Below are 18,046 nucleotides of genomic sequence, written 5' to 3' on the forward strand. Positions count from 1 at the left end.
GTTTCCCAGGGCATGGACCTTTCAATGCAGAATGCAGGAAAATCCTGGGTGCCCTGGGATGGCTGGTCACCCTGCCTGTGGAGCTGAGGAGTGATAGCAACTTCCATGTCTGTCTGACTCCCCAACCACCAACACCTTCTACGGAATAACTTCTCTCCATGTGCTACACAGTTAAGATTTTCACATACTGGCTTAAAGAAGGGCATGGCCAGTAGCTTATAAAACAAGATATGCACGTGTATTATCTTCTCCTTTTACACAAAAAGAGGAAAGCACTGCCTGGCTGCAAGCCTCCATTCCTCAAGAAGAGCAAAGAAGGGACACTTACCTTGACCTCAAACTCGAAGTGCTCATCCTTGCCTTGACCGCAGAGAACATAGCGAGGGATGCTGATTTTAATTGGGTCCTTCAGGTCATCTGGACTTGCTCCCAAAGAGCGAGAAACCATCCGCTATCAAAGGCACATAAAATGGGGAGAACAAAGAGAAGCAAGATCACTCAATTGCAAATACCCTGCTTGGGCAGACAGGAGAAAATGTGTTTCAAGTAGAGAAAAGAGCATCAAACCAGTGGAGTTTATTTAGAAAAATGATGATTGCCTTTGAAAGAAAAATGCTAAGTCTCTCTCACAACAAAAGACTGGTTCTTTAGGTATATTATTCCCAAGAGTTAGGGCAAAAGCACTTCAAAATGTTGTTTGGCTTTGAAGTTCCTTCCAATTTATAAGAACAAATGAAGAAAGGGACAGATTACATATCCCAACTTCTAAAAAAAATTGGTCTAAATCAGATTCCCCTCTGAAAAAGTCTTGATTATCTGACTTCTTTTTTCTTCACAGACTCTCAGGCTGCTGTACATAATGCTCCAAAAGCTGGAGATTTTACTCAAAATTACTTCATTTTTAACTTCCAGGCATTTTTATAAGCCAGGGTAGCGTGGAAAGCTCTTTCAGCCACAATTAAAACAAATCCCAAGTATTTTCTTTAGGCTCATTTGATTAATAATCTACTTGGCCCTGACAATTATTTATCGTCTGGATGGTGGGAAGCCAGAGGGGTTTGAGGAATAGGCATTATGAAAAAAAAAATAAATCTTCAAAATGAGTTCTCTTGAGTGTGAATGGAAGTCTCTGAACAATCCTTATCATTTGCACTAACCTGGGGCTTTAGAAAATATATGAAAATAGGGTTTTAAACAATAGCAATAATAAAATAAGTATGATCATAATTATAGTTGCGTTTGTTGAATACCCACTATATACCAAGAACTTCGCTTAATGGTTTATATGCATTGATGCATGTAATTCTCACAATACCCTATTTATCAGATGGGTTCCCAAGACTGAGAGTTTAGGAAACTTATAGGGGTAAGAGGTAGAGCCAGCATTTGAACTTGGGCTAACCTAGCTCAACTATGTCACTGCTATGCCATACTGCTATAGTGAAATTTTAAAATAATTTCATTCATCTCATACATTGAGCTACTGAACACTTCAGTATATTCAGAATTGAAGATGAAAACTCCACAGTTATGCAGTGTAACCTACTATGACTAAGAAGAAAACAATGGGCAATTCACTCCCTTTCTCTCAGAGAGAAAGGGGTCCGGGCTCCTTGGATCCTCAGCCAGGTGTAACATGGAAGGTCCAACCTAACTGTGTGTGTTCGTGTGTGTGTGTGTGTGTGTGTGTGTGTGTGTGTGTGTGTGAATCAAATCCCAGCAGGAGGATGTGATCTCTGAGGGAGAGTGTGCTCTGATTTCTGGGTGATACAGAGGCGTACATTTGGTCGCAGATTACTGCTGTCACCTAGCAGATGGTGTAAAGGTTTGGGCATCATATGACATTCTGAGTCTTCTAGAGCACCTTGATTTCCCTGGGTGGCTGGCCACCCAAAACATGAACCATTCATTTTATCATAATGGTGTACCTGATGTCAAAAACTGTAGTGGAAATTCTTAAAAAGCGAGTTTCTCAACATGTACATGGCCAAAAACCTTTCAATTCACTGATATCCTAGTTCCAAATTTAAGTGGAGACATTTCCTGAAACATAAAATACGTTTTTCAATTTAAAAGTGAAAAGGTAGAGAAATAATTTGGTGGTTTTCTTTCTTTTCAAAAAACACATTCACTGTTAAGAAATGTTTTTGACCTATAAATGATAGCTTACCCATGAAGTTCTTGCTCTGCTGCCTAAGCCCTAAAACCTTCTTAATAACTGTATTTTTCAAGTAGGAACATAATCTCTCCTCAAAATCTGACACAATTACTTGGCAATTCCACTTGTTGTATGCATGTGCATGTGCATGCATGTGCATGTGTGTGTGTGTTTATGTGTGTGTTTGTGCGCTGGGAGTTATATTAGGGGTAGGGAGCACACTGTAATTTGAAACAACTTCAGGAAAAGGGAATGCTGCTGAAGGAATTTTAAGTAACAGCTAGCAGCTGATATTACCAGTTGAGAATTAAAGATCCACTGGCTCTACCTTAGCAGGAACCTGGATGCTCCTCAAGGTCTAGGCCAGTGGTCGGCAAACTCATTAGTCAACAGAGCCAAATATCAACAGTACAACGATTGGAATTTCTTTTGAGAGGCAAATTTTTTAAATGTAAACTTCTAACGCCACTTCTTCAAAATAGACTCGCCCAGGCCGTGGTATTTTGTGGAAGAGCCACACTAAAGGGGCCAAAAAGCCGCATGTGGCTCGCAAGCCGCAGTTTGCCGACCACTGGTCTAGACCTAAGGGACAACACTACAGCTGATTTGATGAGGAGCCATCTCTGCATAGTTATAGGCTCTTTTCCGACGAGGTGAGAATGAGGAAAAGGAAGAAGGAAGGCGGGCAATTCTGTATTTTTTCTTCGATCAACTAGAAACAATGTATGAATTACAATGTGTTTTATCAGTTCTCAAAAAGGTGTGGATGACAATACCAACAAGGGTAATACACTTGGTATTGAAAGTCTACAGTTACCTGCTTCCCTGAAGCAATCAGTTGATTTCAAAAACTCAGAGCGAGAAAGAGGACACTCAGAATCAAATCCGTGTGGGAGGACGTGGTCTCTGAGCAACACTCTCCCATAGCCTCTGCCCCTCAGTTTCTCTGTGTCTATGGAAGGGGGTATATTTATCAAATCCCAACGACATGGCAGGGACCCAACCATGAACAAGGCAGTGTCTGGCCCTGTGGAACTTCTGCTGAGGCAAACTCTGACAAGTAAACTGATCATTACAGCAGGATTTTAAGTGATGGGGACACTGAGAGAGAAAAACTATGAATATGTACATTACTATCTAAATACCATGAATTTTACTGAGGAAGAACTGCAGTCAAAATGGCCCAGATATACTGTTACCTAAGCAATGGAGACTTAACTTTAACTTTCTAAATGCCTTTTCTTATAGGCACACCTTGGATACACAATCAATATTGATATCTTTCATTGAGCACCAACTATGTGCCATGCAGAGAGCCAGATCATGGAAGTACAAAGTAACTTTTACAAAGTATCTGGAATTTCTAAGACCTTTAATTTTTTTCAATTGCATTATGTTTTGAACAAAGATTTGTTTGTTTTTTCCCCCACTCTAGATTAATTACATTCTAAAGTTAGTAAATGCTACCTTAACTTTCTCTTTTTATAAGTCCACTTTCAAAGTGGGATAAGACTGGAACTGATGGTCTATTTAGGCCTTTTAAGACTAGAAAGTTTTCTATTTCCAAGAATATGTAACTGCAAAATCAATCCCTAATGAAAAGAAAGTTGTTTGAAGCTCAGGCTCATAGATCCATTAAAGAAAAAGAAATCCTGTGTAGTTGTGGCCAAGTGGGTAAGGTGATAGAGTAGAAAAAAATCTCTGCCTTCACTAACTGGGTGTATGAGTTAAGCAGGGACCAGTGATCTGGGAGGAATTGGATCTTATCATATTTATGCTGTTTGCCTAAACCTAGGATGGCCCCTTACATAACCGCACCTGCACAGGTAGCTCAAGCAATGGGTCTAGATGGGCTACAAGAGACCCCACCCCTATCAGGATCAGACAGGAAAGTGTACCAAAGCCCTCTGCTGAGAAGAAGGACATTTCTCTTCAGAATCTTGCATGTTGGAAACTACAAATACTGTTAGACTCTCTGCTCTCACCTGTTGGCTTCAATCTCAATGATTTCAAAGTAACTAAATATTAAGTGTAGAGAAAAGAAAAACTGCAGATATGAATAACTGGAGAATAAAGATCTGAAGGCATCAGAGCAAAAGTATAATCAAACAGAAGAAAAATCAAATGTGTGTGTGTCTACATCTAATCTCAGTTCCAGCATAAGTTTTAGAAATTACTGTTTGGAGTCAATTGCATGAGGAATGTAGAAGTCTCAGGATGTAGTGTAAAAGGTTCCTACCCTTTTCCTGAATGCAGGAAGGAGAACTCACATAACTGTCTCCTAAATTTATATTTTATTTGAAAATAGCTATATCTTGACTATCTTGAGTTTTATACAAGACAAGTATGCTGTATCATATTTTATCCCATTATTTAAGGGAGCTTTTAAACTTCTATGTAATTATTTATTTTGGAGTCAGTCACAGTTTCTCTACATGTAGCATAGAAGATTCTTGGATTTGTAAGGGGAGGTGGTGACACATTGCAGATGGAGGCAAAGGGCCATGAAAGGCAGTGTTCAGAAGCACGACTCCCAGCAGATCTGGCAGGGGTAACTTCGTAGGACACTTCAAGGGGTTTTAAATGAACTGTGGAGCTATTTAGAAGAGAAAGGTCAAGGAAAAGCACATAATTAGTAACCGGGTTACATTTCTATACATTAGAAACATTATCTTTTAAGGTACAAAGAAATATTTTTCAGAAGCTTTCAAGGAAATAATGTTCTGTGTCAACAAATGTTATTTTTTTTCCAGTTGTTGGGGAACCACTGTAGTTGGTTCCTCAAAGGAAAGAAGCAGGCAGAACACAGGCTACCCTATAATATTCAGATGAGAATATTTTCTTCCTTCTCAGGCTGTCTCCTTCAAAAGGGGAAGATTAAGGAAGTTAATAGCAAGTGGCTTCAACATCCACTCGGATCACTGTCAGCAGTGCAGAGGGCATGAAAAGGACCAATTCTCTAGGGAGTCATCAACATTTCTCCCTAAACCCTCTAATGATGTACCAGATGGCCAAATTCAATATATGCTTTAACTATGTCAAGGTCAGACTGATGTCTGATAACCTAGAGCAGTGGTCGGCAAACTCATTAGTCAACAGAACCAAATATCAACAGTACAATGATTGAAATTTCTTTTGAGAGCCAAATTTTTTAAACTTAAACTTCTTCTAACACCACTTCTTCAAAATACTCACCCAGGCCATGGTATTTTGTGGAAGAGCCACACTCAAGGGGCCAAAGAGCCGCATGTAGCTCGTGAGCCACAGTTTGCCGACCACTGTCCTAGAGCCAAATAGCCAAGCTTTACTTATAAAACACAGGGTGTTTTATTTTTTTTCCAGATTTAACAAAACTATTAATTCTCCCTTCTTCATTTTAATCCCTCATATTTTCAACCACACACACCACAGTAATAGTTCTAATTAGAGCTACTATGTGTCAAGCACCTACTATGCTCTAGCACCTTGAAAACAGTCTGGGGCAGAGAAGGCAAGGACCTGTTACATCCTCAAATATAAGCCATCTTACAAGAAACAGGAAATAAAGGTAACTTGTGTGGTGTAAATTATGAATATGATAAAGAGTCAAGCAAGACATGTTCATACTTCTCTCCAGCAGGTGAAGCCTGCCGAGGCCATGAAGGAACCTGGTGCTAACACCACGCTGCTGTGATGTTGGGATGGGTATACTCTGACCAATCCTGTCAAAGTGAGGACAGCAGCCTGGCATGAGGGAGTGGTGCCAACCTTATCTTATCTTAAAATGAGTTTAGAATACTCACATGTGGAAATAGAAGTAAGGGTTTTCAAATGAGTATTTCTTTAATTCTGATATACATCTTTAAGGATAAAATAATCAGAAAATGATATCATGCTAGACAGACACTTGTGGAATATCTTATTTATCCTAGTGGCCTTTGGGTAAATACAAAAGGGTTGGCTAACATTTCTAATCCATGACACTTACCAGAATAGATTAGTCCATCCATATAGACATGGAATGATCAACACTGTTTCAGGACTTAGAAATTCTGGCTATCTGATGAATGTTTCCATTTGAAATTATTAAAAATGTTGCCATCTTTCTCTAGATCACCAAAGACTAGTTAATTTGATGGTCATTGTTTCCAGATAACTCATCATTAAATGGATGATTTAACATATAATTAAATAATGGGTCTAGAACAGGGGTGGGCAAACTTTTTGACTCGAGGGCCACAATGGGTTCTTAAACTGGACCGGAGGCCGGAACAAAAGCATGGATGGAGTGTTTGTGTGAACTAATATAAATTCAAAGTAAAGGAGCGGAGGGGAGAGCAAGAGAACCCTCCGCTCTTTCGGCTCTGCGGGCCGGATAGAACAGCCGAACGGGCCGGATCCGGCCCGCGGGCCGTAGTTTGCCCACGGCTGGTCTAGAATGACTGAGAACATGGTGACAATTGCTATGTGGTTCTCATTACCAAACATGATTATACTAGTAGGTAGTTTACAACCCCCTAGCAGGGAAAATCAAGTTTTACAATGTCTTTCATTAACCATGAAAAGAACCACTCATTTTCATTCACTGGTTTTTGCTGATACCTTGTTTTGATTCAAACTGTGCTGAAGTTTAAGGTCCAGAAGAAATGAAAGTGGGGAGCGGGGATTCTCTTAATCAGGTTCCTGAAGAGCATACTCTTTAACCTTCTAGTTAAGAAACAACACTGACTGTACAAGATTATATATACAATAGTCACACTATTTTTCTTCCATAAGATTTAACAATGCAGAGAAGAAGAAGAAGAAGAAGAAGAAGAAGGAGGAGGAGGAGGAGGGGGAGGAGGAGGAGGAGGAGGAGGAGGAGGAGGAGGAGGAGGAGGAGGAGGAGGAGGAGGAGGAGAAGAAGGAGAAGAAGAAGAAGAAGAAGAAAAAGGAGGAGGAGGAGGAGGAACTGAAATCCATGCAAGGAAAGAATCCTATCTAATAATGAGGGAATATGCAAATTGACTGTCATGCTGTCACAAGATGGCAGTGCCTAGTCCTCTCAGTGCCCACGGAGTCCCCCAGTCCTTTCACAGAAAATGGGTTGCCTCAAAAGTTGGTTAAGCTTCTTAGGACAAAAAGCATTCAAAATGTTTGAAAAGGGAACTAGACAATTCTAGGTTATTTCCACTATAACCTTCTATGATTTTCTGATATTAACATTCTGAATTCACATAGTACCAGCTGTATTGTATGTAAGCAGATATTATTTAAAGGAATGACCACTGTTATTAAAACAACTCATAAAACCACACTGTTTGTATGTCAAGGACATTCTGTGTGATTTTCCTAATGGCTGGAGTTAATGCCCCTAAACCGTCAGTCAGACATCCCCCGAGGGGTCCCAGATTGGAGAGGGTGCAGGCCGGGCTGAGGGATACCACCCCCTGCATGAATTTCGTGTACTGGGCCTCTAGTGGAAATATAAAGAAAGTTGTAAGGCAATTCTTGGAAAAACAAACAAAACCCCGCAAACTCATAAAAAGAATAATTTTTAATGTCTAGAAATTCCAAGGAAAAAACTTTCAAGTCAGAAAGAATCAACAATTCTTCCAAATACTCATCCCTACTACAGTCACTTTTATTTTAAAAAATCAATTTAAAAATTTACCCAAAGTCAAGAATAACCATGACTAGAAGGTGACTCTGGCATTGCGGAAAGAATATATATATATTCTAGAGAAGATCTGGGTCTGAGTTCTAATTCTCAGTCAAGTGATATTAAAATTCCCAAACATAAAATGGAGATCAACAATGGCAATTCCTCCATCCCAGGAGAATCATCATGGGCTCCCAGGAACAATGCTTGAGACAGAACTGTACACTGTAAACCACAATACAAAGGATGCTTGAGATTATTATCATTATAATCCACTGCATCTTCAGCAACAAAATATTTTAACCAGATGTCTTTCTTTAAAAGGCACAAGGAATGGTTCACAATGAATCACTTTCCTTCCCATCCACTGGATTTTTCAGTTCCATTTCTTATAAAGGCTTTACAAAATTACCAGGGTGCAAGCAACAAGAGACTGGATGGTGGTGGTTTGGAAACTGTTTTGCAAGAAACAGGAGAGGGACTGAAGCGCATTGGAGATAAAGAATTTTAGGACATAAGATAACTGTTCTTTGATGGGCTGTGATATAATAAAGATTGTGGAACAGACTTGTTCTGCTCTGCTATAGATGAGTGCCATGGACAGATAGACTCTGAATATGGAGATCACAATAAGAATTATGGAATGAATGGTCCAACAATGAGATCAGTTCCCAAAGAATAAACTGTTTCAGAGGTAGGTAGTGATTAGCCCAACCATGGCCATGTCAAGTAAAGACTGAATTGGAAAGCAAGTTGAACTAAGTAACTTGAAATGTCCTATAGCATATGTTCTGACTATGACTGACTATTTTCTGTTAGGAAAAAGTCCCAAAGTTTTATCTGAACTTTATCCTTAATAGCCTTGGGAATCTTGACATAATATGTATGTGGTCAATTGAATTATTGGTCCCAATTCTTCTCTCTTTTATAGTAGTAGTATATATAGCCTTAGTCATGCCATGGCTACTTGGTAGATGGAGTGTATTGCCCTCTCCTTGACTTTGGACTCAGTCATGTGACTTGTGTTAGCCAATGTGGCATTAGAAGACATGAGGCATGATTGCCCTTTTCTGCTTCTGTCATCATCATGATAGACACTGCCCCTTCAACATAGACCCGACAATGAGAATGTGGAGCAGATCAACTTTAGCTGACTACAGATGACTTGTAGCTTACAACAGAGCCACCTCAACCTATTTGTAAACCAATCATGAGAAATAAAAGGGCTTTTTTTGTATGTCACTACAATTTGGGGGCTATTTGTTATTTGGCAATAGCTGACTGATGTGACATCTGTTACAAAATATATTTTAAAGAATGATACAGAACTGTCCAAGATGCATAGGCAGGCTCTATAAGTAAATTAAAATTAAAACGTTAAAAATTGGTCTACCAGCCGAAACCGGTTTGGCTCAGTGGATAGAGCGTCGGCCTGCGGACTGAAAGGTCCCGGGTTCGATTCCGGTCAAGGGCATGTACCTTGGTTGCGGGCACATCCCCAGTGGGAGGTGTGCAGGAGGCAGCTGATCGATGTTTCTCTCTCATCGATGTTTCTAGCTCTCTATCCCTCTCCCTTCCTCTCTGTGAAATATCAATAAAATATATATATTAAAAAAAAAAAATTGGTCTACCAGTGAGACTGCTTGACTATCAAAGAAGCATTAATAAAAGTGGTCTAATCTATTTATCATTCAAAACATTACATCATGTAGGAAAGAGAATGTAAACAAAAATTACCATAATTAAAATACTTATGCTGGAAGACATAAGTATTCTCTTCAAAGGATGCACATACATTGTTTTAAGTAATGAGAAGGAGACAAGCTGTTTGAAATGTTTTTCAACAAAGTCTAAATAAATTCATCCACTCACCACAAGCTTGCAAAACAGGGATTGTGAGCAAAATGGATTTTAATCAAATTCAGATGAAATTACTTGTTTCAGAAGTATTCAAAGGGGTTTTATGAAGGATGCATTAGTAAGCCACAATGTAAATGTTTATGCCTATATTATAACAATGCCAAATACCACATAAAATATGTATGAACCTTTTTTCTTTCCTGATGCAGGAACTCATTACAATTGAGATGTCACATTAAGCTGGATACTGAGACTCTCATACCTGCTCCTCTACAACAGTGCCATGGGCTCAGAACTCCTGAGGAATGAACCAGTGGAGCCAAAGGGGGCTGCTAGGATGGAAGCCACAGTGGATAATGGCACAGACACTACTCCCCTGGCTGCTACAGGAAGTATGACAACCTTACCACTTACTTCATGGACAGTAAATAGAATTCTTATATCAAAAGTCATATTTGATCTCAAAGTAAAAAGTGTGCTTAGGTGAGAGAAGTGACATGTGAAATTTGAATGCCGGAGGTTACTTCTTTTATGTGGTGAGCTCCAAATGTAATCCTCATTGTGACCTACTTAGATCATAAAGCAGACTGGAAAGTTATAATGAATAAAATGATTTTTATGCAATGCTTATATTTGCTGCAAGCTCCATGTATGGATAATATTAAAAAACATAACTTATCACACAATAGAATTATGCTTTTTAACTTATGAAGCCTGCTTAATATTTATCACTCCTTGTTAAAATTTTGTACTACCTATGTATTGTTTCCTTTCCAACCATAGCATCCCTGTGCTGGAATCTTAAATTCTACTTTCTGCTTTTTGTGATCATGAAAAGAAAATACTCAATGGACAATTTTTTAAAAAGGTAGTGCAAAATATATTAGCTGAAAAAAGTAAAAAATTATGAAAATAAATTAGGAGATATATTATTAAGATATTAGAAGACTATCATGTTTTTAAAATTGTATGTTATTGTTGACAGTACTGCAGATGAATCCCAATTTCTCCCCTCCTATACTCCCCTCTTCCCAGCATCTCCCCTAACCAAGGCCTTCACTATACTATTTTGGGTATCCATTGGTTATGCATACTAGAGGCCCAGTGCATGAAATTCGTGCATGGGGCAGGTGTCCTTCAGCCTGGCCTGCACCCTCTCCAATCTGGGACCCCTTGAGGGATGTCCGACTGCCGGTTTAGACTAAACCGGCAGTCGGACATCCCTCTCGCAATCCAGGACCACTGGCAACTAACCACTCACCTGCCTGCCTGCCTAATGCCCCCAACTGCCCTCCCCTGCTGGCCTGGTCGCCCCATTGGCCCTCCCCTGCCAGCCTGGTTGCCCCCCAACTGCCCTCCCCTACAGGCCTGGTCACCCCCAACTGCCCTCCCCTGCAGGCCAGTTCACCCCCAACTGCCCTCCCCTGCCAGCCTGATCTTGCCCCCAACTGCCCTCCCCTGCCAGCCTGATCTTGCCCCTAACTGCTCTCCTCTGACAGCATGATCACCCCTAACTGCCTCTGCCTCAGCCCCTACCACCATGGCTTTGTCCGGAAGGAAGTTGGACGTCCGAAAGATGGCTGATCCACCCAGTCTAATTAGCATATTACCCTTTTATTAGTATAGATATATATATGTTCTTTGGTTAATCTCTGCCAGTCTTTCCCAGCCCCTAAATCCCCTCTTGGATATATCATTTTGTTCTATGCTTCCATGTCTCTGGATCTATTTTATTGGTCACTTTATTATCTTCATTAGATTCTACCTACAAGTGAGATCATGTGATATTTTTCTTTCGCTGATGCTTATTTTACTCAGCATAATACTCTCCAGGTCCATCCACGGTGTCAAAATGGTAAGAAATCGGTTTTTTTTATTGCTGCATGGTATTCCATTGTGTACATGTACCATGGCTTTTTTATCCATTGGTCTACTAATGGCCATTTGAGCTGTTTCCAGATCTTAGCTATAATAAATAATACTGCTATGAACATAGGAGTGCATATATTCTGGCTGGTGTTTCAGGCTTCCTAGGATATATTCCTAGAAGTGGGATCACTGGGTCAAATGATAGTTCCATTTTTTATTTTTTGAGAAAATTCCATACTGTTTTCCATAGTGCTACACAATCTATATTCCCACCAGGAGTGTACTAGGGTTTCTTTTTCTCCATATCCTTGCTAGCACCTGTTGTTTGTTGATGGTAGCCATTCTGTGAGGTGTGAGGTAATACCTCATTGTAGTTTTAATTTGCATCTCTCAGATGATCAGTGATGTTGAGTATTTTTTCGTATGTCTATTGGCCAACTGTATGGTCTCTTTGGAGAATTGCCTATTCAGGTCCTTTGCCCGTTTTTTAATTGGGTTATTTGTCTTTTGTTAAGCTTACTTCTGTATGAGTTCTTTATACGAATAGCTGTATTCTTCTTTCTTAATATTGCTGCAGATATTTGGGGTCTTTTTTTGTTCCATATAAATTTTTGGAGTGTTTGTTCTAGATCTGTGAAATATTCCATTGGTATTTTAATAGGGGTTGCATTGAATCTACAGATTGCTTTAGGTAGTAGGGACTTTAATGATGTTAATTCTTCCAATCCATGAACATGGTATATTCTTCCTTTGTATCTTCCTCTATTTACTTATTCAGTATACTGTAGTTTTCAGAATACACATCTTTTATCTCCTTGGTTAAGCTTATTCCAAGGCATCTTATTTTTCCTGTTGCAATGGTAAATGCGATTTTTTTTTTTTTTAAGTTTCTCTTTCTGAGAGATCATTACTGGTATATTGATTTCTGGATATTAATTTTGTATCCTGCTACTGTGCTGAATTCATTTATTAAATTTAGTTGTTTTTTGGTGGAGTATTTAGGCTTTTCTACATACAATATCATGTCATCTGCGAATAATGACAGTTTTACTTCCTCCTTTACAATTTGCATGTCTTTTATTTTTTCTTCCTGTCTGATTACTGTAGCTAAGACTTCCAGTACTATGTTGAATAAGAGTGATGAAAGCAGACACTCCTGTCTAATTCCTCTTCTTAAGGGAAAGGCTTTTAGTTTTTGCCCATTGAGTATGTTGTTGGCTGAAGGTTTGTCATATGTTGTCTTTATTATGTTGAGGTATGATCCCTCTATTCCCACAATTCTGAGAGTTTTTATTAAAAAAAAAAAAAAGGTTGTTAGATTTTTGTAGAATGTTTTTTCTATGTCTATTGATATGATCATGTGATTTTTGTTCTTCATTTTGTTTATGTGGTGTATCACAGTTATCAATTTGTGAATATTGTACCAGCCTTGCATCCTGGAATAAGTCCCACTTTATAATCTTTTTAATGTATTGCTGAATCCAAATTGCTAATATTTTGTTGAGGGTTTTAGCACCTATATTCATCGGGATATTAGCCTGTAATTCTCTTTGTAGTGTCCTTATCTTGTTTTGGAATTAGTATAATGCTGGCCTCATAAAAAGAGCTTGGAAGTCTTCCTTCCTCTTGGATTTTTGGAATAGACTGAGGAGGATAGGTGTTAGTTCTTCTTTGAATGTTTGGTAAAACTTCCCTGTGAAGCCACCTGGTTCAGGACTTCTGTTTGCTGGGAGTTATTTTTATTACAATTTCAATTTCATTAGTTGTTATCAATCTATTAAGTTTATCTGATTCTTCCTGATTGACTTCTGGAAGATATTTTTCTAGGAATTTGTCCATTTTGTCCAACTTGTTGGCATATAATTGTTCATAGTATTTTGTTACAATCCTTTGAATTTCTGTGGTGTCAGTTGTTACTTCACTTCTTTCATTTCTGATTTATTTGGGTGCTCTTTGTTTCTTGATGAGTCTGGCTAGGGGTTCATCAATCTTGTTTATATTTTCAAAGAACCAGCTCTTGGTTTCATTGATCTTATTGTTGTTGTTTTCTTAGTCTCTATGTCATATATTTCTGCTCTCACCTTTATTATTTCCTTCCTTCTACTAATTCTTGGAATTTCTTGTTATTCACTTTCTAATTCTTTTAGTTGTAGGGTTAGCAGCCGTGGGTAAACTACAACCCGCGGGCCAGATCCGGCCCATTCGGCTGTTCTATCCGGCCCACAGAGCCGAAAGAGCAGAGGGTTCTCTTGCTCTCCCCTCCACTCCTTTACTTTGAATTTATATTAGTTCACACAAACACTCCATCCATGCTTTTGTTCCGGCCCTCCGGTCCAGTTTAAGAACCCATTGTGGCCCTCAAGTCAAAAAGTTTGCCCACCCCTGGGTTAGCTATTTTATTTGAGTTTTTTTCATGTTTCTTGAGGTAGGCCTGTAATGCTATGAACTTCCCTTTCAGGATTGATTTCACTGTGTTCCATATATTTTGGGTTGTTGTGAGATCATTTTTATTTGTTTACAAAAACTTTTTGATTTCTTCATTGATCTCATTGGTAATCCAATTCGTTTTTTAATAACATGCTATTTAGCCTCCATTTGTTTATGTTTTTGAGGTTTTTTTCTTCTTTATTATTATTCTTTAATCCTCACCTGAGGAGTGAGGATATTTTTCCCACTGATGTTAGAGAGCAGAAGGAAGGGGGGAGGATAAAAAGAAACATCCATGGGAGAGAGACACATTGATTGGTTGCCTCCCGCACACACCCTGACTGGGAGCATCGGACCTGCAATCCAGGTATGTGCTTGGGAATTGACCATGCAACCCTTTGGTGCACAGGCTGATGCTCTAACCACTGAGCCATGCTAACTAGGGCAAATTTGTGTGTTTTTTTTTAATTGTAGTTGATTTCTAGTTTCATGCCATTGCAATCTAAGAGGATGCTTGACATGACTTAACTTTTCTTGAATTTGTTAAGGCTTATTTTGTACCTTGTTTTGGCTTTTATTTTTAAGTCTATTTTGTCAGATATGCGTATTGCTACTTCAGCTTTTTCTTTATTATTTTTAAAATATATTTTTACTGGTTTCAGAGAGAGGGAAGGAAAGGGAGTGATAGGAACATTAATGATGAGAATCATTGACTAGCTGCCTCATTCTCATCCCCTACTGGGTATTGTGCCCACAACACAGGTTTTACCCTGACCAGGAATCAAACCATGATATCCTGGTTCATAGATTAATGCTCAACCACTGAGCAATACCAATTGAGTATTACCATTTTTTCATTTCTATTTGCAAGGAATGTTTTTTTCCATCCCTTCATTTTTAGTCTGTATCTTTATCTTTTGTTCTAAGGTGACTCTCTGGTAGACAATATATATATATATATATATATATATATATATATATATATATATATATATATATATATACACACACACACACACACACACACACACACTAGAGGCCTGGTGCATGAAATTTGTGCATGGGGGAGGGGGCGGTGTCCCTCAGCCCAGCCTGCACCCTCTCTAATCTGGGACCCCTCAAGGGATGTCCAACTACCCGTTTAGGCCCGATCCCAGTAGGGCCTAAATGGGCAGTTGGATATCCCTCTCACAATCCTGGACTGCTGGCTCCCAACTGCTTGCCTGCCTGGCTTCCTGACTGTCCCTAACTGCTTCTGCCTGCCAGCCTGATCACCCCCTAACCACTCCCCTGCCAGCCTGATTGATGCCTAACTGCTCCCCTGCAGGCCTGGTCACCCCTAACTGCCCTCCCCTGCAGGCTTGATTGCCCCCAACTGCCCTCCCTTGCAGGCCTGGTCCCTCCCAACTGCCCTTCCCTGCTGGCCTGATCACCCACAACTGCCCTCCCTTGCAGACCTGGTTCCTCCCAACTGCCTTCCCCTGCTGGTCATCTTGTGGTGGCCATCTTTGACCACATGGGGGCTGCCATCTTGTGTGTTGGAGTGATGGTCAATTTGCATATTACTCTTTTATTAGATAGGCTAGAGGCCTGGTGCATGGGTGGGGGCCAGCTGGTTTGCCCTGAAGGGTGTCCCAGATCAGGGTGGGGGTTCCCTTGGGGCGTGGGGCGGTCTGGGTGAGGGGCCTGTGGTGGCTTGCAGGTCGGGCATGCCCCCCAGAGACCCAAGCAGAGGCCCTGGTATCTGGGATTTATTTATCTTCTATAATTGAAACTTTGTAGCCTTGAGTGGAGCCAAGCCTCCTGCTTGCTCAGTGGCCACAGCCATTTTTGTTGGGATTTATTTATCTTCTATAATTGGAACTTTGTAGCCTTGAGTGGAGGCCTAGGCCAGCCAGGGTGTGCAGAAAGCTTGGCTTCCTCCATCACCGGGGGCAACTCAAGCCTCCTGCTCTCTCCAGCTCCGTGGCTGCTGCCATTTTTGTTGGGATTTATTTATCTTCTATAATTGAAACTTTGTAGCCTTGAGTGGAGGCCTAGGCCGGCCAGGATGTGTGGAAAGCTTGACTTCCTCCTTTACCGGGGAAACCCAAGCCTCCTGCTCGCTCCGTGGCCGCAGCCATCTTGGTTGGGTTAATTTGCATACTCACTCCTGACTGGCTGGTGGGTGTGGCTGGTTGTAGCAGAGGTACGGTCAATTTGCATATTACTCTTTTATTAGATACGATTGTATACCAGAGAGTCACCTTAGAACAAAAGATACAGACTAAAAATGAAGGGATGGAAAAAAATTCTTGCCTCCATTTCATTTAGGTCCTTCCCTGGTGATTCCCCAGGATATACACTGAATGCATAATAATCTGGCCACTCAGTGTATATCCCATATAATTAAAGGCTAATATGCAAATTGTCCCCTCGACCAGGAGTTCGACCAGTAGGCAGGCTGGCCAATCGCCCATGTCCCCTTCCCCTGGCCAGGCTGGCTGAACCCCACCCATGCACGAATTCATGCACCGAGCCTCTAAGATAAATATATATATATATATATATATATATATATATATGTATGTATGTATATACTGAGTGGCCAGATTATTATGCATTCAGAGATCATAATAATTTGGCCACTTAGTGTACATGGGTTATGTTTTCTTATATATTCAGCTACAATGTGTCTTTTGATTGGAGCATTAAGTCCATTTACATTTAAGGTTATTACTGATAGGTACTTACTTGTTACCATTTTTTTTTTTATACCTTTGTTCGTCTCTCTCTCTCTTATTTTCTTCTTCTTAGCCTAGTCCCTTTCGTAGTTTTTGCAATGCCTGTTTGGTGGTAATGTACTCCGTTAGCATTTATTTATTTGGTCTGGGAAGCTCTTTATTTTATCTTTAATTTTAAAAGATACCTTTGCTGGATAGAGTAGTCTTGGATTCAATCCTTTTCTTTTCATTACTTTGCATACTTCATGCCACTGCCTTCTGGCTTGAAGTGTTTCTACTAAAAAAAATCAGCTGGTAGTCTAATGGGAGCTCCCTTGTATGTAACTTTCTGCCTCTCTCTTGTTGCCTTTAAGATTCTTTCTTTGTTTTTAACATTTACCATTTTAATTATGATGTGTCTAAGTATAGGTCTTTGGGGTTCATCTTGATTGGGACTCCCTGTGTTTCCTGAACTTGTGTGACTTTTTCCTTCACCAGGTTAGGGGAGTTTTCATTTATTACTTCTTCAAACAGTTCTCTATTACTTGTTCAGGTTCTTCTCCTTCTGGTTATCCTATGATGTGGATATTCTTACATTTCATGTCGTCCTAAAGCTCCCTTAAACCATCCTCACGCTTTATACTTCTTTTTCCTAATTGCTGCTCTGACTGATGTTTCTTTTCTATCTTGTATTCTAATTTGTTGATTCAGCCTTCAGATTTTTTTAATCTATTGTTGATTCCTTCCTGGGTATTCTTTAATTTAGCTGCCATTCTTCAATTCTGATTGGTTCTTAGTCATGGTTTCTAAATTTTTAAATCATTTTATTTTTCCCTTTTAATTTTAATTGTTGAAAGTATTACATAAGTCATCCTTTTTCCCCAATTAACCTCTTCCAGCCTGCTCCTGTACTCCGCCCCCTCCCCCAAGACCCTCATCACCTGATTGTTTCATGCTGATGTAGTTCCCACTAAGTTCCTTGTAGTGCTCATTAAGATCATTGTAATTATCAGTAAGTTGTTTGAGGGTACTTATACTAGTAAACATTACTGTGAACTCTATATCTGAAAAACTGTTTGCCTCCATTTCATTTAGGTCCTTTCCTGGTGATTCCCCAGTGTGGGTACTGGTGTCTGGGGATTCCATGTAGCGGTGGCAGAGCAGGGAGTGCCTAGTTGCAGTGGTGGGGCTGGGTACACTGGACAGTGACCTCAGTGCACTGGATCATGGCCATTCTCCCAACTTCTTCCCAAGGAGGACCCTGAAGATCCTCCAAAATGGCTCATTATCCAATCTCAAGCAGGAGAAGTGTCCAGCTGAGTAGCACACAGCAGCAGCCAATGGCTCCCCAGCCAGGAACACACAAACTGCCTGCCCCAAGTTCCCCCACCACCAGACAGATGCCCACCA

At 40.0% G+C, this 18,046-nt stretch overlaps 1 protein-coding gene across 3 annotated transcripts in view; it reads right to left on the reverse strand.

The window, feature by feature from the left end:
• KIF16B (kinesin family member 16B) overlaps positions 1–18,046 on the reverse strand; it is a gene marked incomplete at its 3' end in the record, with an annotated part of 439,094 nt that overhangs the window by 205,658 nt on the left and 215,390 nt on the right. For all 3 annotated transcript variants that reach the window (XM_080683869.1, XM_080683868.1, XM_080683867.1), the window contains one exon: positions 329–451. In XM_080683869.1, the coding sequence (XP_080539995.1) occupies positions 329–451 (123 nt within the window). The remainder of the gene's footprint in view (positions 1–328; positions 452–18,046) is intronic.

This window comes from Plecotus auritus, assembly GCF_963455305.1.
Source record: "Plecotus auritus genome assembly, chromosome: 8".
NCBI classification, from domain to species: domain Eukaryota; kingdom Metazoa; phylum Chordata; class Mammalia; order Chiroptera; family Vespertilionidae; genus Plecotus; species Plecotus auritus.